Source organism: Dicentrarchus labrax, unplaced genomic scaffold, assembly GCF_905237075.1.
Source record: "Dicentrarchus labrax unplaced genomic scaffold, dlabrax2021, whole genome shotgun sequence".
In the NCBI taxonomy this organism is placed as follows: domain Eukaryota; kingdom Metazoa; phylum Chordata; class Actinopteri; family Moronidae; genus Dicentrarchus; species Dicentrarchus labrax.
The window spans coordinates 21,902,310-21,925,635 of NW_026136715.1; the positions used below are offsets into that span (position 1 = coordinate 21,902,310).

At 39.7% G+C, this 23,326-nt stretch overlaps 1 protein-coding gene across 1 annotated transcript in view; it reads right to left on the bottom strand.

Annotated features, from left to right (window-relative positions):
- The window catches only part of ajap1 (adherens junctions associated protein 1), a 47,567-nt gene that overhangs the window by 16,859 nt on the left and 7,382 nt on the right, over nucleotides 1-23,326 (bottom strand). Inside the window, exon 2 of the mRNA XM_051424907.1 lies at nucleotides 5,533-6,296. Coding sequence (XP_051280867.1) covers nucleotides 5,533-6,296 — 764 coding nt within the window. The remainder of the gene's footprint in view (nucleotides 1-5,532; nucleotides 6,297-23,326) is intronic.

Below are 23,326 nucleotides of genomic sequence, written 5' to 3' on the forward strand. Positions count from 1 at the left end.
CATGCACACTGGTAGCACACTGTCTCCACACAGGAAATTACACATTACATTTAAGTTATTGGCTTGTCTATGGTGACTTACTACTATGACTGCTGTGCTATGTGCCTGATTACAGAATTACAGCCACCTACAGCACGGGTGCAAGTCATTAAACTTCAGCTGAGACCCGTGTGCCGAAGGCTGACACTGATAATCGTAAAACTGCATGAAAATAGTGCAAAGGAAGAAATTCTAACTAGTTAAATCAGACAGAAAGTAGGCCTATTAACCAATTATAAACAACAATAACTTCTTTATCCTGGGAAGGGGTGTGAACTTGTTTGATTTTCCGCAGTGACAGAAAGAGTTGTCCCTTTTGTTGTCCTGCACTACCAATGCCAACAGTGAGTGGGAGTAAAGACACATAGCCTGCAGTCAAAAAGTGCAACACAGACAAGCTGTGGCGAGCTGTCATGTACTTGCTCTGTGTCATTAACGTAGCTGGTTTCCAACCAAGCCAAACTGGTTGGCAAAATGTCACACAAGGAAAAATTAATGAAACAAGCACAGCACTCGTTCAGGCATGTGGATATAAAGACTGTGGTTCATTTCTGAACACTGACCGGCTCCACATATTTGTTTAAATAAACAGTGTTTTGACCTTTTATCAGGTTATTTTGACCTGTCTGTTTGAATAAATTGTTTAAATAAATATGTGGTCAATATATAACCCCTAATGCAATGATAACAGATTTCCAGATTTGTTCTAATATCCCCCTATTCCCAAAACACACCAACAGACCCTATTTACACTAACCAATACAAACAAACAGCCAGAGTCACACTTGACAGTCAAGTCACATTTTCATTGTAAATTAAGATCAGGATTCAGATGTCGTCATTTTACAATTTAATTTAAAATCAACTAAGGGCATAAAAAGCATTAAAATACAGCAATATTGATAAAAATGTCAGGACACAGCTACCAAGAAAACACAAATACTATATATATATATATATATATATATATATATATATATATGTGTATGTATGTGTGTGTGTGTGTGTGTGTGTGTATATATATGTGCTATACTGGCCCTAGCCAGTATTACATACATGTTGATATTATGAAAGAAATGAGTGAATGAAATTCCTCTGTACAGGTAATATAATGAGGACACTTACAATGATCAGATTCCGCCTGTTGGTCCAAAGTGTGTGTGTGTGTTTACTGTGCAGTGATAGTGTCTGACTTAATGTGAGGAGACATTTAATTTAGGGAGGCAGGAAACTTTGACAACTTCTCCAGTGTGCTCTGAAGCTTGCCGTTCGGAGTTTCTTTTCTATCTTCATGGTGAAACAGGTGCAGCAGACTGTCGAAGATGCATCGTCATTTGATGTATTAATGATTACATTGGAGCAGAGTTGAGCTAGAAACTGGGAGATTCAGAGAACTGTTCACTGTGTACAGTACTTTTATGCGTGAGAGAGGCGTCTTGAAATCATTTCCTCCCCCTTCTCTCTACATCCTTCCACAAAAAAAACATTCGCATCCATGTTTGACAGTGATGTGCTCACACCCCCACACACACAGCGTGAGATGATTATGGTCATGATACACACATGCCTTACGTGGCTGAGACAAAGTACACTAATGGCTTGCATTTGTGCTAGTTGCCTACAGTATTCCTGAGTCATAGGGACTTAGTCCATGTAGCCCGTTTTTTGCACACACTGTAATCTCACAGTTACTGAGAGCCTGACTAGCAGTGATATGTACTTTCTGAGCTACAGTGGCTGAAATATAATTAGTATTATTTTAAACATGTATTCTAATTCAGTTGTATAAGGAAACACAAACAGGTCATATCAAGTTTGTGCAGCTGGTAATAAGAAAACAGACATCACATACTGTATAAAGTAGGCTCCATCCTCACTATTCTGAACAGAATAAGCAGATACAGAAAACAAGTGAACAAATATCTGATTTATTGATAACTGGTTCAGTAATGTATCAAGTGCAAAATGCCCTATGCTTAAATGGGACAAACATTTTGCAGTTTCTTTCAGATTTCTCAGATTACGGCAGAATTTTTGTAACTGCTCTTCTCTTCAAGGTTTACTCTGAGCTGGGGTGCTTCTGCTTGAGATGCTGGATGAGAGCACACTGATACTCTATAATAATGAGGACATACAACAGTATTTAAAGACCATGATTTTGATGTTTTTTTCCCTCACATTGGGCACAGATCACCTGGGATTCATGGAGTTGCATGTTTTGCAGAGTGCCCCATGTGTATTTAAATTCTCGAATTGGCATGTGTCAGCATCGCCATGAAAATAAGTAGATCTTATACCATTCACCTGATATAGTTGTCACGGTTAACTTGGCACAGCGAGTGTGAGCCTGGAGGACGACAAGACACAACAATGGAAAGAAAGCCACATACAGCTGGATGCCAAATGCACACAGTTTATATCTCAACATATTGTAGTTTCAGGACTAAAAAGTCTGTGCATACACAAAAGCAAACATACATAATGCATACGCAGTCTCTGAATCGGTTATGCATTTTTCAGTGTAATACATCTCAATTATCATGACATCGTGTGCATGTGCACCAGCCAAACTCCTACTCTCAAAATTAGCCTTAAATGGAAGCTGACACGCCTCTGTGTAAATCTGTTTGAGCATGAACCAGAAAACTTCTTTCAGCAGTGCCAAAGCAGCCCTTTGTTTTAAGCACTGACATGTCATGCTGTAATGCAGCAGCCTTACAAACTGATGACAGAGGCAGTTACTTTACGTCATGAATTTACTGTATAATTTTGATGACTGTGTCAACTAATTTGCCCAGTAAACTCAAAATAATGTTTGTTAAAAGGATGTTTACATCTACATTTGAACTACTATGAATATCCCGATGTTCAAAATAACATTTCAGTTACAGTTTACGTCTTGGAGGCACCGAATAGCTATCCGATATCAAAAAAGCTACAGTATGTGTAAATGTAACCAAGAAGCACTGGAGACGGATGAAAATCCCATTGCTCAAATCCCAATGCAGCCGTGATACCAGAAATGACTTTGCCGAGTATGATGTTTTCTTAAATGTTAGAAGTGACGGCCAAAACGGAACTAAAAAAGAGAATTATCCTTTAACCAGTGTAAGACAGAAAAATGCAAGAACTCTCTTTCCTTGCACAGTAAAAAACATTCAGATTTGCATGCGTGGTGACGATAAATCTATCTCTATATTATATAATATGTATGAGTTGTGCACAATGTGTATATGTCCTCGTCCATCAATTGTTTGCAAAACCACCTCCCTTTAATTCTCTCTTGAGGGACAAAGTATTTCTAAATTAAACTGAATACATGCCATAATAAATCGCAAGCATAAACAAGCATAAATCTCGGTGAGTTAAATTGTTATGTGAGCTTATCACTTTACTCTGATTAAGATTGTCCTATCTAAGTTTGCATTAATCAGACAAAGATTGAAGGTAATGTATCCATAAACATCCTCAATGACAGAGCAGGAGAGATAAGAGCAAGAGACAGAGACAAAGTGAACCACTTCTGCTTCGTTAATAGTTTAATTTCATCAGCAATCCAATGCTGCGCTGTTGGTGTGGTAATTATGTCTTGCCTTGGGGCCCATATGAGGCAGACACGGGTTAATGTGTTGTGATGGCAAAAAGAAAGTTTTCTGCAGCCGTTAAGCACCCAGGCTTTGCTTTGAAATGTGACTCTATTCATCTGCTCTGATGAGACACAGTCTGCTTATTGATACAACAATGTGCACCCAGTTGGAAAAATCAGACCTTTTTTTTCCTCATCAGCTTTCAGTTAACAGTGGTGACTGATTTCCTCCAGGATACAATATCAAGCCATCATTTGGAATCACAGGTGGTCTAACACTCACCTCCCAATCAAGAGAAAATGAAGAGATCACAACAGCACTGACAAGACAATTACATACTGCCATATCATTTCACATCACTATACTTTCACTACTCACTTCAGCCACCACAGCACAACATATATTTATACCACTAACATTAAAATCCACTTTACATTTTTCTTCCCATTTCCACATTCCTCTGTGTCTTAAGACATTTTTCATTGTAATTGAATAGGAGGTGGCCAAAGCCTTTTGATCACCCTTAGTGCCTAATTTTATGACATTTATATAAATGCACCAAATGGGAAACTTCAATTAGCATAGTGCTTGTTCATAAGTTGTTAAACATGACTTATGTTTTATGACTACCTGTATGGTCCATTTAAAAAGCTGGTGCTCCTCATGGACTTAATGAAATGGTAAATCTATTATGCCTGGCTGGGAGGTTTGCATAGGACCAGCACATAGGGACCATCCATAAAAACCACATATTCCCATGTACAGTATTTCAGGCATGAGAGCCACATTATGGTCAAGGGCATTCAATGTGAAGCAGTTGCTATTTTCCCCAGCTGTAATATCATTTTAATGAAAAGCAGATCATTACTGGATCATTAGTTATGTGTTACAGTGAAAAGACGAGGAATGTCCCCCTGGATAACACCCACGAAAGCACCCAACCGTCCAGTAGAAGTCTATAGTGCAATGGTAAGAATGTTATCTCACACCGGCTCCCATTGTGTTTGTTGGAACGCACAACCAAGCTGGAGATACCACTACTGGCAATTAAAGCCTGGGTCTCCTGTGGGCAGGGGTGAATGGGGATTTCCCCCGTGTGACCAGTGTGCCCTTTAAACTGATATTATTTTGTTTAGCATTCAAGTTTCCTCTTACATGGAGACTTTTTTTGTTCGTCTCCACAATGGCATACATTCTGTTGATGCTTTTTTGGTAACATATCTGATTCAGTAGTTTTGATTTGCTTGTCAGAGTGTGTGTAGAATGCTCTGTGGATTTATATTGGCCATTGGCATACATCAGGGGTCTTCAACTGGTGGCCAACATCCAGCCCAGAAAAGCATCTCTCTGGGCGCAGAATGGCTACTGATGAAAGTATTTCAATATTTATATATTTACAGTATTACAAACTGGGCGCCTGCGGTAAAATTCTCGGGAAAATGCTGTATTAAGTTACTGCAAATGCAAACAAAACAGGTGTCAGATGCACAATAAAAGTGCAACTGCATAATAGCAGTTAGTATATTTTATATGATAGATCAAGCCCCACAGTGTCTGCTTAGACAAATACAGTTGAAGACTGTAGTATCTATCTGGACTCCATGCAAGCACAAAAAATGATTGTTTTTAGTCCTGATTTCATTAGTTTGTTGATTGTCTCAGCTATTGTTTTGGTAAATTGTAAACCTGGAGAACAAAACCTAAGGCAGATAGATGGACACTGCTGACTTTGAGGGAACATCCTCACAGTACTGTATCTGTTTTGTATTGATGACATGGGGCAAGTCTTCTCTTTAGTGTGACTAAAAAGAAGGGCAATTAGGTGATTTCTTTAGCTTAGTCGCTCATATTAACCATGAAATGAATACTAGATGATTACCTTTTATATGCATTTTATTTGTCTTACCTGGTTGTTCCCCATATGGCTTTGGTGGTTTGACAGTCTCCCCAACGCTGACAGCGGCCTTGGTGGTGCTTAGCGTCTTGGACTCTGGTGTGGTCACCATAGTGAACGTCCTTTGGGAGAGCCTGGTTGTAGTGCTAGTGGTTGTGGCCACTGTGGTGGTTGAGACCCTGGTGGACAGCGTTATGTTGGGCTCCGCTTTGCCATCGTCATCTATGCTATCTGTCCCTGTGGGTCCCCAGTCGATAAATCCGGCCACTGTAGTAGTCCGGCCCTCCTGAGACTTGTCATAGCTGTCCCATTTGAGCTGCCTCCTGGCTCTAAGTAACAACCTCACCGTGTCTCCTCTGCTCCCACTGGATAAAGCGGCTGGAGCTTCGGCTATTACAGCCAAAGGATCACCTGTCTCCATTTGAGAGTATGTCAACCGGCACTCCTTACATGCTGCTTGTCCTTTATGCACTGGCTTCCGATGCTTTTGACCCTTGACTTTTGGTCCTATCCCTGCCCTGCTGTCTTGGGGTGGAGGGACAGCATTTAGGAGCCGGCGGGCCAACGGGCTCACTGTTCTCCAGTGAAGCTTGTTGGGCGTGTCCCAGAGCGGCTGCCAACGAGGTCGAGAGCGAGGCACCGACTTAGGCGTGAGTTTGATCCCAAGACCCTGGCTGAGGGGGCTGCACATGGAGAAGTCCAGGGTGAGGTGGGTCATGGCCAGCAGGATCCACACCCGGTGCCCCACACAGCTGCCTGGCCTCAAAGCAGACGGACTGCAGAGAAGGGAGAAAGTAAAAGAGAGAAAACGTTTTAGATTCAGACACAGTTCATGACATGTGCATATCATACAAATCAGGTTCCCTCCGTCTCCCACCATCAAGCTAGTGGACTATTGTAAAGATTCACATCTGTATTCACCCTCGATTTGCACTCTTGGCAAAGTTCTACTCCACTTCTTAGACTCCTACTCAATTAAGCTTCAATAATAATTAGCTTTGCAGAGCGCTTCTTGAATTACAGTATAAAGGTCAGACATAAAGTAAATGTTGTAAAACATGTGAAAGATTATGGATTTGCACTCTTTGCTCTCAGCTGTCAGAAGCAGTAAGGACTTATCCTTGATGTCACAGATTCATATCAATCCAGGGATGATTACACCGACACACAAGGTCAAGCCTGGTTTAGCTGATCATCATATTCTGCATTATCTCCCCCAGACACAAAGTCATCTGATTCCCAAAGGGCAATTTGATTATGCAGTGCAATGATCAGTGAGGTAACACGCATTGCCAGCAGAAGACACAGCATGACAAGTCTTCACCGATACAGCTCTTGTATTAATTTATTCAATACCAAAGTGTACCCCAAAATGTCCTTTGTTACTGTATAGACACTTCTGCTCATCAACAAGATGGCAAGGTGATAGATAGGCTGGCTGTTCAGGCTAAGACCCTGCAGTAGAGTGATTTTACAGACAACCTTCAGTGGCCCCTGGGACAAAGATACACATTGATTCCTAAGGGAGAAACCTCATTATGGGCTATCTTTCATCTGTGCTGTCCTTGGCCAATTTAAGCCCACATGGAGGACTCATTTTGGAAGCATCACAGAGGTGATGATAGATGGTAAAGTGTGAATGGGTTCATCGACTGTCACAGGCAACACAAGGCTGTCTGTCGATCCCATAATCACCAAGTTATGTTTTTACAAGTCTCTAACTATCGTCTAACAATACTGCAGTGACATTTGACAGAACCAACTGGACTTGTTGGGAATGTGGGTATGTTACGATTACTCTAGATATTTTCATGTTTTTTTCACAGCACTGACTTTGATGGTGTAGTGATAGTTACAAAATATCATTTGACATATTGTTAAAACGTGTTAAAAAATGGTGCTCTCTAGGGGTGTAACGATTCACCAAATCCACGGTTCGGTTCAGACCTCGATTCTTGAGCCACGGTTCGGTTCATACCGCGGTTTTTCCCGTTTCCCCATTTTGCAGAGAAACAGAGAGAGAGAGATGTTATCTGATATTACATTAAGCGTATACAGCAGAAATCTTACATTACGGAGAGTTGGTGAACGCACCACTGCAGATGTCACTCACTAACGTTAGTTTCGGTTTGAACCACATGCGGCGCACTTGAAAACTGAATCACGGGTGAGCTTATGAAACGTACTGCGGATGGACAAAGTCAGCAGAGACACACACAGGGGCGTGTTTGTCGTGAGTGACCAGAGGTCCAGGCTAGGTGTGTGTGCTGTGTGTGAGTGTGGGGAGAAGAGAAAGGGAGCAGATTAAAGTAGTAAAAAAACACTAAAATAAGGTGGAAAATTACCTAGAATAACCTACTGTCAATACAAATACGATATAGGCGTACACCGCTACCACCCCACGGGCCACTGCCACCGCCGCAGTTACACTGTCTTAATGAGAGCTCAACAGTCCAGGGAGCAAGTGTGTCGCGGTTCTGTCTCTCGGATCCGCGACACGAGACCGTGGACTGTTGTGTCGGGATTTCAGTCTCGGTTTCAGAACCGTTACAGCCCTAGTGCTCTCATGCATCATTGACGCATCAAAGAACAGTAGAACTTTAACAATTCAAGTTATGTTCAGTGAATGCTGTGGCTACTCAGTGATTCTGAACCATGTTTTTCTTATTCACCTCACCTTTCATTTGAGCTGTGAGGGACCAGCAAACCACTAACTGACAAATCATTTAGAATGGCATTTTAATTGACCCATAAATGGTGACTGATGTGGTCATGAAAGAGCAGTGACAAGGTCAGTGTATTATTGACAGTTAAAAATATGGGTAGTAATTTGTCTTTGTGAGTGTTTTGGTCGACCTCAGACTAAGATCCTGGCACATCCCCAACAAAAACACTTGAGGCGACTCGATTTAACTGTCCAGGCCAAATTAAAGCATTATCTGATAAAGAAAGCGGTGTTACTCATAATAAATAATGTGATCTGGAGCAGGAAGAAGAAAAAAAAAGGGCTATAAAATGTTTAATTACCATGTTTGTTAAGCACCTTGCTTTTAACCCTGCTGGGCTCAAACATGGCCACAGCACTGAGGAAGAGCCCGAAGGCAGATGGTCACAGGAGTTATTTAACCAGAGAGAAAACCCATAAAAATACAGGATTGCCAAAGGTGACTCTGTGCAAGGTAGTTGAGTTGGTTGTCCAAGTCTGTTCTGTGAAGGTATCAATAGAAGTGGAGCTGCTACTACTCAATACATCAGTTAGTATTAATATAACACTGATCTCAGTCAGTCTCAACTGAACATTTTGAAACAGTTGCTTGAACACATCAGAGAGAGGAGCATTGATGCCAAAGAACTCCTAATATAAAAAGGTAAATCTTCATGTTTTCCCCCTACAGTAAGCAGTTATAAAAATGGTTAATCATGTTTGCACCAACACTATAGTAAGTATCACAATCAGGACCAACTTTCTCAATTTGCCTACCATTACAAGATTAAGAATGTGTCAAAAAATGAGCAATCTGCTAGTTTGCTAATAAAAGAAAAGCTGCTTATGTCTATAGCAAGGGTCAGCAACCTTAGGCACGCAATGGCACACCAGCAATAAGTGTGTATCAGAGTTTTTTGGAAATGCTGAAGTGAACCTCTTATCAGCATGCCAAATTACCTCTTTCTTATTAAAGTACATCATAGCTGTATATATGATTTCAATCATCATGTCCTGATTACAGGAGATTTATTTATTTAGTTTGCACATTGCCTATATGGATGGAATGCAATTACAGACCTGTTGAAGAATTAAATTTTGATGTGGAGTCATTTTTAAACTGACCGCTGGACTATACACTAAACACCAACAGGTTTATAAAGCCTGATCAATTAAACTCTTCTTTTCTATTTACTATATGGTGAATATGCATTCTCATTCATCTGGTAAGCTATTCTGAATAAGCTGTTTTTTAATATTCAAAGTTTCTTATGGCAGCGGTAGTGTGCCCCCTAATTGTTAAAGGTGTGCTTTGTGTTTAATTATTTGTTAATCAATCAGTCTGAGGTGATTAACAAAACCCTTAAATTGCACAATTAATTCAACTGTAACTGTCATTACAAAGATTCTATGAATAATTCCCTTTGTGCATTGTGTCTTTAAATGACGTACATATTTGAGAATGTATGCACAAATTAGTAAAACTATTTTCAAAAGTCTAGTAGCATTTACTTACTTGTCATTTCATTTATTAATGCCTTTTCTGATTTATTATCCATCTCTCAGTATATGCTTATTGATGTAGCACTGACATATTTAGATGTAATTAGCTGTCATCCAACCAAAAATAAAAGTGTCCAGTTGATTTACTCCACCACTTTTAATTGCTTTGTAGGAGAAGGATTATCAATGTGAAGAACAGACAATGTATTACATATTAAATTTAGTAATTTAATTAGAGACTGAAGCACATATTAGACAGTTTTAATCTGTTGGAAATTTTGAACAACTGTCTGATCAATATTAACAATAAGAAGATGACCTTATTTTCTTTTTAATTATTATTCTCAAGAATAATAATTATTTCTCTTTCGTTCAAAATTATTATACAGCTGCAAATGACTGATTAGCAATCATAAAATTATTGCTGTTGTTCCTAAAATAAATTTAAAACAAACCAGTACAGGGCAGCATTAATTACAGTGACATTGTCGTGCATATTTTCACTTGTATTGGCCCGTCTACATAGTAAAGTACTGTTTTGGTCTTCCTACTGCATGGAATAATTATAAATTCCAGCAAGAACAGGACATGCTATGGATAAAATGGACTGGAAATAATATTTAATAATATCTAGGACTTGTATAATTTAGAATAACTGTCTAATATTCCTTGACATCCCACATTATGAAAATATCATTTGGAAGTATACGGCACAGATGGCAGATAAAGTGCAGTATTCACAGCATCAACATACCAGATTGCTTTCTGGTGGAAATGTGTGTCTGGTGTCCTATTTTATGAGCACATGCTCCATCGTCCCGTCATTACTAACTTCAGTATGAAGTTAAGCCTCAACAATATGGCACGAAATCCCTTTAGTGGAGATTGTGGCGTTTCCTGATTCTATGCTCGTGCTGTCCCCACCTCACATTTCTATCATCACAAAGCATTGTGCTTGTACATGCGGTCGCTGTGGGGCATACAGGGAGATGCATTTTCATGGTAAAACATATTTAGCTAAAAAATTTAAAACTTGGTACGTTGGTGGAGGAGGGCATATTCCTATGCACATGTTTATTGGATGACTGGGGGAAGCTAAAGTTGACTGTGAGCTACTTTATATGCATTATTCGGGCAGTATTCAGTGACCCAACAGGCTACTTTTAAGTCCTGGATCTCAGTATGCAAGTCCATTCTAGAGCCAGACATACGGGGAATGAAATTACTTTGTGAAGTTATGGAGCGAACCGTTAATTAGCGTGTCTGTTGGCCTGGAGGACTCAGGTTTGAAGGTCAGCTTAATACTTGCTGGAATGATGATTTTAACCAGGACTTGACAGACAGCAGATGAAAGTGGCAGCCTAGGCTTCTGCTCTGAGACACGCCAGGCAAAAACAAGATCTCTGTGTATCACACGTACACACACTTTTGGAGCCTCTACCATCAAAATACACACAAGCAAATATATTTTGTATGTGTCATGTTTGCTGTTATCCCTCGTTGTTTCTCATACCTATTGATCCAGCCGCCATGATGGCTGACATACATCCAATTATAACAGATAGTCAGGTCTGAGAGAAACACTTGGGTGTGTGCGTGTGTGTGTGAACCCAACCTCTGCTGTCCTTCATCAGGCAATGTAGAATTTCAATAGAAAGCCAGTGATGTAACAGTATATGTAAGATGTGATATTTCAGAGCAATATATTTGGATTATGCTTCTCAGCCCAAAAACGAAAAAGCGCTGGAGGAGGGTTCACCAAGCTTGAATTCTCTCTCTCCTCGGTGCCAGTTTAATCTGTACTATATTCAGTAAATCTACTTCCAACTTATTCTGCAGCTTCCTACAAATGCCACTGTCACGGGGGTTAGGATTAGGCCTTCAGAGGCACTCCAAATTAAACACATGATCTTCATGCTCGAGAACCACAGTCAGCAGCACATAATTAGGGTTTCCCATTTTATTAAATTTAATTGGAATATGATGCAAGCTTTGATTTATACAGCTAAGTTGCTCTTTAGAGGTAGTCATGAGTAAATAACATTCTGCAGCTATGTTTACAACATGCCTACAGAAAGGCACAAAAGTGCAGACTTGTACATGAAAAAACTAGGCTTACAAAGTAGAACTGAAGACTTTGCCAGCAGAGTCACAGCACATGCTGTCGGCCTCGCTAATGCTGGAACCAAAGTGGACATTTTTATGAGTTCCTGTCACTTTCCTCCTCAAAACCCACGCTGCACTGCTGCGCAAACAGGGAAAACATTGGACTGAGTAATCCATTGCACACAGTGCTTAATACCATTTACCTGCCCTTGAAACTGGAAACCTCACATAACCAACATAATGCCATCAAAAGACTAAAATGAATAAAGAGTATCCTTTGAAGTCAAAAGATTCACAGCATAATCCTGAATCAAATGCTTGAGCAAAGGGTGGGAGCGGTTAATAAAAAAGGCCATTCATACACACTGTTATGCCTTGAAGATACAGGTTGCTTTGCATAAGAGGATGTTGTCTACATCCCCTGATGTCAGATTGTTGACATGTGAAGTGCTCTATTGCGGTTTGTACTGTTTTGTGATCGCTGGGTTACCAGCCTATTGTTTTTCACTCTTTCATGATCAGTGAATTCAACCTGAGCAGTGTTTGAGGGTTCTTGTTCTCAGCAGCACAGTGAATAAGGCACTCCTCTGTTTCATACATAGAATAAGCTCAAGGGTTTAAAATGGAGATGCTGAAACTGATTTGATTGTACCTCAGTCACAGCAACAGGCTACGTCTGAGGATGGCTGGCTTCATGTGGATGTTATATTAGTCAGCATGAATTGGTTTGGGGTAATCAGGTTGGGTCAAGAGCTACAACCTAGCTGCTATGAAAATCCCATGATGCCCAAAGCCTTATTCGTCATCTTACTTAGCTCACAGTCTACACATTTTCTGCATATCACTTTGTACCAATATAACTGTAATCTCTGTTTATTAACTGTACAGTATGACTCATATCATGTGTATGTATGAGGTCGGCAGTTATATGATGCAAAGCTGGCTAACATTTCTATGTGCAAATGCTAAATTAAGCAGAGTCATACATGTAGATATATACATCATTGTATAGACCTATATCCCGGAAAGCTGACAATGCAAGCACACAAACAAACAAGCTGAATGATAAACACTAATGTACAGAGTTGGGACCAAGACAAGAAACAGAGGAGAAAGAGGGGTATGCAACAAAGCATTTAACACTGTTAACCACCACAACAGAATGGATTTTGCATGTTTCTGTCCAGTCCTGTTGTATTTAGTTAGTAGGGAAATTAATTGATTTGTGGCACACTTTTTAAATAACTCTAATTTTGGGCTTGAGGGAATGTATCAAGTATTTTCAAGTCAAAAGGTTCCAAGTGAAGTCACAAATTATCTGTGTTAAAGTCCAATCGAGTTTTATTTCAATTCTATTTCAAAGTCAAATATAAAGTTCTACATAGATATAGAAAAGTCATGTGACTCAAGTCCACATCTCTGCTAACATAGTTATAATGCACAACTGGTACTAATTAATATTTTGTACTAATACTGAATATAATTTAAAACTGCCTCTAACAATAACTTTTAATATAGATTTGTCTACTATTTTCTCGATTAATCCTTTGGTGTATAAAATGTCCCAGAGTCAAAAGCAACGTCTTGCCATTGCTTGTTTGGTCCAACCAACAGTTTAGAATCCCCAAAGTGCAGCAAATCGTCACAACTGAGAATGTTTCCCAATTTTTCTTTAAAAATGATTATCAATGTAGTTGTAGTTGTATGCAACAGAATTATTAACTCATCGTCTCAGCTTTACTATGATTTCACATTCAAGTGTTGACTGTCAGGCAAGGTGGTCTCATACATTGTAACGCCCGTCTCTGTTCGGAGATGGTCTTTGACGTTGGATGTGAATGACCTTTTCTTTGTCCGACCAACCACTGACTTCCACTCAATGTTGTTACCAGTCTGTGGCTGATGTTCACAGAGCATGCTCCAAAATGCTTCCAAGGGGAGCTCAGGGGATTATTTTGTCACACATATTTTCCATCTTTTGTTACTATTTTAATGTATTTTGGTAAAAACATTGTTAGAGGAAATGCTTTACAACATTGATTTGCAGTAGTAAAGACAGATCAAATCAGCAGCATTACCTAAATGTATCTAATCAGACCCTATGTGACCAACCTTTAGCCAGTTAGGCTCCATTTTATCTCCCAGAAGAGGAAACTCATCACATACTCGAGGCTTGCATCATTGTCAAGCATCATGAAAAAGGCGAGTGATGCCCAGTGCCTGATGAATCTGCTCTTCCCTCAGAAAAGATCAAAGTAGTTGAGTGCTGTGTAGGCTATTATACGCAGCAATTCTGCAAACCATGTGCCAGTGGGGCACAGATAAGCAAAGAAACAAAGGGCAGGATATAGTCTCTGTGAATGAGGCCAACTTTAAAGGCTCTTCTGAAGCCTTTTTAAAATGCTTCACAGAGCCTCGATGTTTTAGTAATCATAGGAAGTCAAGCTTAACAAAAAGTGGCAAAACAGTTAAGAATACATTAAAGCAGCACTACACATAGGGACTATTAAAAAAGTCTACATTTAGAACCAAATTCCTTCCTTATACTGTATATAAATTATTGCCATGAGAGTACAAGGGGCTAATGAAGGATTATCTGACTCTTTGAACTCATCCTTTGCGTCATGTCAGACCCAGTAAAACAAAACTATTATCTCTGCAGCTAATCAGATATTACACCTAATTATTGTCTTCTGCACTGTATCCCTGGCCCACTTCTTGTGTCATCATCACACTGTGATCACTTGTGCGAAGTAGGTCTTAATTAGAACTTCTTGGGACTTTGCAGAAGTGAGGCCTCAGCAGATGGGCTTCCCACCTTAGGGAGGTGAAAAAGGCATGTCTCCTTCAATCCCCTCGCCCTGCATCCCCAGGCTGCCATCAATAGGAATTTTATCAGCATGGTCTCGACAGGCCATCCACTGAGTACACATAATTTTCTAGCCAACGCAGCCATTGAAAGGTGCCTTGTTGAAGGTGACTCCACCTCTGATGAAAAGCTGGTGGTTATGGCAGACCCTCTGATCTGCTATCAGTTGTTTGCTTTTTTTAACCTGTCAGTGGGGTTTTTCCTGTGTTAACAATTTCAGATAACAAAAAAAAAAAAAACAGTGTTTTTATTCAGGAGTAACACTAGCAATTGATAGAGCATTTACACACTGAACTATGGTATCTATGTCTCTCCCACATACTTCTAAAAATGGCACTTGGAAGAAAAAAAAGATCCACTGGGGAAAAGGTTCACCAGATACAGTTCACGAAGTTTGGAGCTGCAGTGGGTGGTTTTCTCTGGTGGGTCCAACAGACACAGCAAGAGGTTAAAATGAGACTTTGTGAGCATATGTGTGGACTGAATCTCAACAACAAACTTGTTTTTTACTTACTTGACTTTCTCCTTTTGACATTTCATCAGGGCTTCAGGAAGTCTCGTAAAAAGCACCAGCATTGTGGACTTCTTGTAATAAATTATATACAATAAATATATATAATTTATTCTCTAAGACTTGTAACTTCAATTTCGCCTTAGCACAGCTCACCTGTTTTTTTTCCATCACAGCCAATTTTATGCCATTACAGACACTGAACGCTGTCCTACTTGAGGTACTCTTTAGCTGTATGAACACGTTATTCATTTTCCAGATACAAGGACATAAACAGACATTTAACAAAAATCCATAACTGAATTGAGGGTGTTTGTAAGTCAAGTAATATAATATATAACAGGAGCCCATTGTCAGTACTTTATGAATCTTTTTCCCTCAAATACTCAACATTTTGCCTCATTCAGGGGAGAAATTATGCCAAATGCTAATATCCTTGTCTATTACAGCATGCAGTTGATTAGAGCACTAATATGATTTTGTAAAGGGATAATTTTGCAAGAGAGGACTGGTAGAAATGTTAGCTGGCTAACCCGCTTGTATATAGCTTCACTGAAAATACCCACAAAGGTGGAATGAATGCCCTCGAGAAGCACAAACAGAAATGTGAAAAATCTATTCGCTGCTGCAGATCCCTGCCACCCGTGCGGCCACTGATACAGACAGGGGTTCAGTAATTGTGTGCATGTTGTTGGTACTGTAGTTTTTAGTTTCAGCTGTCAGTCCAGATATACTTTGTCAAATACTAGGACATATGTGGGTAAGTTGCCAGCGGTCATGTTGAATGTTTTTCTTTGAGGAAAGGGGAAGTTTTTTACCATGTTTCAAGAAAAAAAAACTCTTTCAAGAACAAACCATAAAGGAACCTCTCCACCTGTGATTCATGCTTTTGTATTGTATCATAACCACTTTCAAATACTGAAGCCTCTAGGCTTAACCAAACACTTGAACTGAGCACAACAGATTCTACTGCTGGTTTCAGCACAAAAAGGATTACCCAGTCAGCATCTCTCTAGTGTGTAGACACTGTTTACACTGGTGAAGGTCTTGTTTAAGGTCTTATTCAGGTTTAGATCTGGGTAACTGAGGTCTATATTAAACATACCAATCAACAGAAGATTCCTGCTCTCACCAAACAGTTCTTTAATAAAGCAAAACACGATGAAAATCAGAAACAGTTCCATGCCATGGTTCTATATGAGACTAAGCTGACATTGTCTTCCCTACTCTGTTATGATGATTATAATGTTACAACATAATATCTGGTTAATATCAGTCAGTGAATGAATATTTTATGTTTATCAAGCATCTTTTCACAGTAACACCATGTAATGTATATACACTACAGGGGGAAATCTGTAAGTGGCATGATGTTCATCTTTTCTTTCAAAGTGTATGCACAATCAGATATGTTTCCAGCTGGAAAAATTTGTTCTGGCAATTCAGAGCCTGTGTGGATCATTGCATTAGATGTTATTTATAGCCAAAAAACATGGGAGTCTCATGGCTTTCCTCAAAAGCCTCTAGGGGGGTGGGTTGGTTATGCCTTCCTTTAAAAATCATGAGGCATGCTATTAAGCAGCTCCAGTAGCTACATATGTTGCTAGATTGAACAACTTTAAAGGATTATGGATTAAGAATACACGAAAGACAGTGGGATGCTGGTGAGAGCTCATACAATGCGTTTCCATTCATTCCACCTTCCCTGATTCTGCCAGCCCGAAGCACAGCCCGTTCACACTGGGGAGAAGACTCTTAAAATAGAGATGGGGGGGATATGGAATATGCATTTGCATTACCCTAAGAGAGCGACAGAGATGGAGAAAGAAAAGAGAGAACAGGGAAGGAGCTGTGGCAGTCTTACCCCTCTGGGGGGTAAAAACTCTCTGATAACATCCAGGCCATAGAACAAGGACGCTTCTCCTTTCAGATGAGTCACTGTGAGGGCAGCGCACACAGGAGTGCAGATTGGACCCCACTGGCAAAGCAAGCTGCATTTGACTGCTTCATCAAATTACAACAATGGCCCCTCGAGTGTGTGAGAGAAAGAGAGAGAGGTGTATATATATATATGGGATCCTAACGTCACCCCAGGGCTAGCCACAGTAGTTCCACTAGCTTCAGTAACTCAAATCCATTACTTATTGAGTCTTTCTATGTGTTTTAAACCATTTATCAAAGTGTTCCCCATTTCTTTTCTTGGCCTTTCTGTAAAAATGAAACATGTTCCTGGGGTTTACTATCCATGTTAAAACATAAATCATTATCTACTGCAGCACTTGCTATTAGAAGAAACATTTGTGAGCTACAGGTCTGATATCCGAGAATGCTTTCTCTTTATTTCAGTTTTCCAACTTATTTAGTCTGTAAATCTGTCATTACTTACAAAACATTACCACTATTGTTACACCATTGACATTTAACCTATGATGGTCTAGGGGTGGTAGGAAATGTTGTTTGTTAAAAGCTGCTAAAAACAAAAATATTGAATGAACAACTAAATTTAGTTGTTTTTATTAAAAAAAATCCCTGTCTAAGCTGAACTGCACAACATACTGTTGAGTAATATTATGTCCCTGGGCTGACACTGAATTATTTTCAAGCTCTATATTTACACTTGTGTATGTCACTATGAATGGCCCAATTCACATTTTCCACTGGCCCAATTCACCTAAACGCTCTACATGTGGCTATGACGATGGGATGGTGTTGTTTTGGTGCGTCAGCAGCTCTTCTGCAACCTGACATGATATTATTGCTGAGAACCGAGAAAAATAACATCCATGTCTAAGTGAACTCTCCATGTCTACAGTATAAGCATACCTCTCCACTGTCAAGGAAACGCATCCATCTTCTGCTCCACAGATCACTGCTTGGTCAGCTGAGACTGATGAATGTACAGTACATAAATGACATCACGCACTGTCACACTATGACAACAGACCTAAGCTTTCAATAACAGAGGGGGTGTTCATGCTGTATTAGCATCACAGTAAAATCACAAGTGCATTAAGTTTTAGGGAGCTGAAAATGCTGCTTAATCTCCCCAAAGACTAAACTGACCTCTAACGCTGATGCACAATAAATAATATCATCACTCTCACTTATTGGAAACACCTTTAATATACTGGTAATTGCTTTCTTATAGAAAACAAAAATTCAAATCTCATGGAAATGACTCTGACCCCTCCGGGATTAGTTAGGGAAAACAGCTTTTTTTTTTTTTGCCTCAACTGCAGCGTATTGAGAAAATGAGGGCACGATAACAGTCCTTCTCTGCCCTTCCCAGTTCCATTAATTCCAGCATGTAGCTTTAAGAGAGTCTGACCCAGAATAATCACTGTTTTCAAGAGGAGGTCAGCAGTGATGTACTGTAAAGCTGAGACAGCCTCAAGTAGTGAAGCTCTAAACAATTGAACTTAATTACTGTTCTCTTTGTAAAAGAGATGCAGTACAAGCAAAGGTATTACACACTATCAAAATACTCAATCTGACCATTGTTGTTGGTGATGTATTACATAAGGTTAAAATGATACATTGGTTTAGAGACCAATATAAATAAAGCCAAGTATCCAGTTAGGAACTGTTCTGTAAAACCAGGACAGGACATTTTGTTTTATCTTATTGCACTTTGCACATCTTTCTTGATCTTATTTTCAAGTACTATTTCTGTAGATCAAGTTTCCCCTACAGAATGTTGAAGGGTTGTAATCCCTCATTGAAATAGAGAACAAATTGCACGCATATTCTTTCTGAGACAGGTTTCTCTACCAAACCCTTCGCTTTTTAAAGCTTTCAAAGGGTGACTGACAGATCAGTTGAGCAGGAATCACAAGGACTGAGTTGGGCTGAAGGTTGTCACAATGTTGCACCTCTAGTGTGTTCCCCTCAACAGAGAAAGATATAGCTGCAACCTGGAGTTCAGGAGGCAGACGGGTGCTGAATTGGACTGCCTACCCCAATCCGTAGCCCTAACCCAAATGTTGACCCCAGCCTTCAAACAGTGGTGTAAAATTATATAATCTCCTACAAAGAGAGGGAAATATGACAAAAAGTCAGAGACATTGGCATTTAGAAGGAAACTTTGCCAGCTTTCTATCCTTACAATGTGGGGAGTATATGCAAATGAACAAGTGTATGCAAATAAGCATGTTGTCTGCACCGAGAGATCCCCGCTCATTTGCCATGTCCATGGCCGTTTCAACTACAGATTGTACTTCCACATTTTTACATGCCCGCCTCCATGGACAGGTGGATTAAGAGAGAGGGGCTCACAAAACTCTATCAAACTAGGCAGTGCTGATCAAATATGAATCAAGATTTTATTACTGCATTGCCTATTTCTCCCCTCAAATGTTTTCAGAAAGATATTTTAGAGGACTGTTTAGCCGTGATACAAGAACGTTCGTAACCGGTTTTATCCTCCTTAAAAACCGACAAACCAAATCCAAGCACCGCCCAATTCGCAGTACTTCACCCACCAGCCGGAGTGTTTGTTGGTCCAGTGCTGCCCATATACTCAAGTATTTAGGTATTCAAAGAGTTCTCTAATGTTCTACTGCACAAGTCAAAACCAATTTAATTACAAACATTGTTTCAGCTATGCAACCATATGACGGTATATACATATCATATGGGAATTTAAAACCGGTTCACCGGTTCATCGGGTGTGTAGTTTAACATGGATACAGCGAGTAAGATCACTATAATTTAACAGGCATCAGTAACACAACTTTACAATGATCTAATCAGAAATACGATGCAAACTCAAGTGCATCTGAGGGGGAAAACACTGCATCATCAACTCAAAACAACGTGTATTACTGTTTTCATGTGTGCTTGTTCCAGCTGTATAGAGGTAATACTTTTTCATTGTTTGGAAATACACTGGAGGCATTTTAGTACATATGACAATAAGTTGCTTCCTTGACTGAATTTATTCATATATTATTTCTTTATCATCCTTGTCTATGTGTGGGGTAAAGCAGACAATTGGGCTGGGGACTTTTGGGACATTCAGATTATGGAGAAAACCAGAGGCTCTGATGTTGCGCGGTGCTTGCACAGTGCAAAACTCTCAAGGGGAGTGAGGGAGTATGTGGGAGCTTCAATTCAACAAGCTCTAGAAACCCACTTAACTCATCACACACACACACACACACACACACACACACACACACACACACACACACACACACACACACACACTCCCTGACCATTCTGTTCGCCTTAACACACCTGCCCCTCAGGTGCTCCTCCTCCTTTTATATTATTTTCTACACACACAGGGAACGACAAACAAATGAAAGCATGGCTTGATACAAGACGGCTCTGCATTATTTAAAGAATGAAACTTGAAAGTCTTGACAGGATATTTATAGCATAAAAACATTACTGACATTACTTTTTTACCAGCTGTTTGCAAGTTTCATAACCTGTCATCTTCTTGGCTGTTTATCTAGTGAACTAACTTACAGTAATCTACAAAGCTAATGTTGTTTTGCTAATGCTCTTAAATCACTCAGTGGCTCGAACAGCTTTTTTTGTAACAAACCGGATAGCTGCATCTGAATTTGTACCTGTGATATTTCACCAGGAAGATTTTTGGCCACACTACACACAGAAGAAGTTCCATTTATGCCAAGAGATCCTCCTAAATGTTACACACTGGACCTTTGAATATCTATATTACAGCTATTATTCATGGCTGACCGCAGTGTTTACTGATGCGACAGTATCAGACGAAATTTTTCTGATCTCACCTCATTACCATTCCACTCTCTAATACATCAATCACTGAAACCTTTCAGGAAGATCAGGGCTACAGTACAGAGTAATCTTGAAAGATAATGCCTAAATTGACTGGAATCTTCTCCATTTGCACAAGGAAATAAAATCCACACAAGGGAGTGTAATCATGCGTACAGTTTGAAAGAATCACCCAACTGTCATTTAGGAAAATATATGGCCAATACAAAGGCTGAACTTCTCAGAGAAATGTGTTATTCATATGAAAAATATGGCAGGGCTGCCTTTCCAGTCCAATAAACTCAATAAACTGTTAATGATAAAGCAAATTGAAAATGTCAGAAGGTATACAAAATGCTGAAAGGAATTCTCTGCAACCTTGATGAATAGGTACTGCATATTGGATATTTATGAATTATGAGACTACATGGCTTGTTCCATTATTCCATTTAAAACTCATTTTAACTGGCACCCGGCCCACAGTCCTGGACACAATAGAATCTGTTATGACACTGAAGGCAAACTTTAGCATATTGTTGAAGTAGTAGTGCTTCACATTTTGTCAGACTCCAGGGTAAATTCTTCACTAAAGGAAAGCAAAGCCTAATTCATCAAAATTGTCTGCGGGCCTTAATGTGTGCTAATAGGCTAACATATTTGAGAGAAAGAAAGTCAGTCAGCATACTTCTGCTATCAAATAATATTCTCACACAGTACGGCATGCAAAGCATTAGGACTACTCTAGAGGCATCAGCACCTTTCTTATCCACCATAATTCACACACAGACAGTATCATATTGTGGCAGCAACTCAAAATTAACCATTAGCAAAATGCTCTATTGTTATTTTAATCCACTTCTGCTCATTTTTTCCTTTGCTTGGCACTTTTTCATTCTCTCTTCTCCCATTGTGCAGAGCATTGTGCATTCTGAGGGAAGATCAGGGGGTGGCGGATTCCGAGGGTTAAAGTCCTGATGTCTTAAAACTAGACATTTTTTATCCTTACAGTGTGTTTTGCGTGCTTATTTTTCAGAATGAGATGTGACTTTTGCAGCACTTCATACATGGGTCAAAATGAGTTATATGGTTATCATAATCCCATAATTACTAATAAGTGGTTATAATCGATCTTTTTACAATAACCATGTATCAAATGATGTGACGGGGGTCCCTCATAGTGATGAATCTACAGAGAATTATCACCTGACCCTGCTGCTCCCCTCGGCTTTACAGAGCTTTATAGCCAGTTTCAGCTTATTGTTTTCGTTCACTTTAATCACTCTCATAATAACTAGTTACATTTCATTTCCCAAAACAGCTGGGCACTGTATATATATGACTCTGACCACGCGGATAATACTTATAAGTAAGATCAGTTCATTGTTGGTTTTGGTCTATTTTTTGGAGTTTGTTGATAATAATACAAATGAATATCACCAGGTACTCTTAGACAACAGATAGGATAAAGTAACAATACTAAAATACTAAAAGAGTTATTATATCACTCTAATCACTCTTGACTTTACGTACATTTACTGCGGTCATACATTACTGTACATGTAAGGACTTCCAGACCTCAAAAGACACTTAAATGCCCTATGATCTGGGTCTGCAAAAATAAATACAGTTCATAACATTTGTTTTTGTAAAATTATGATACCATTATCCTGTGATGACAATGTCTTATGGTGATTTATGGCTTTATGACCAACATTTAAGTGTTACATATTTTCTCATCATACACACTCGTTTATGCACGGGATAATCAAGCCAGTGAGTTATGGTTGTGTTTGCACTGTAGCTGTGGAAGTATTGTGTTTCATGCCGTACAGCTGAGGGGGTTCATCCTCCTCCCAATAAAAGGAGGAGCTGCGATACCTCTGAGTCTCTATTTGCAGCCTGTTGAATATGCAATCATGCCTTTGTTGGAACTGAAGAGGGCTGTGTGCTCAAGCTCTCAGACTAAGCGACAGGGCAAATATAACCCAGCATGTATACACACACACACACACACACACACACACACACACACACACACACACACACACACACACACACACACACACACACACACACACACTCAGATACGCACATGCGAATGGCTCTGTGGTGGCAAGCTCTATTGCCAAGATACACAGGAACCAAATCGCTTATTCCCACTATGTTGTGTTTCTAATTTGTTGATTATGGTGGCTAAATCCTCCGAGATCCTGCTCCAACTAAGCGACATGCCACTGATATTAACTGAGTGCGATAAGCTTTGAGACTGGACAGGTGTTCACAACCTCTGTTCTCATCTCCCACCGATCAACAACAAAACACAGAGGAACAGACATGTCACTCAGCGATCCTGCTTTAAGTTGGC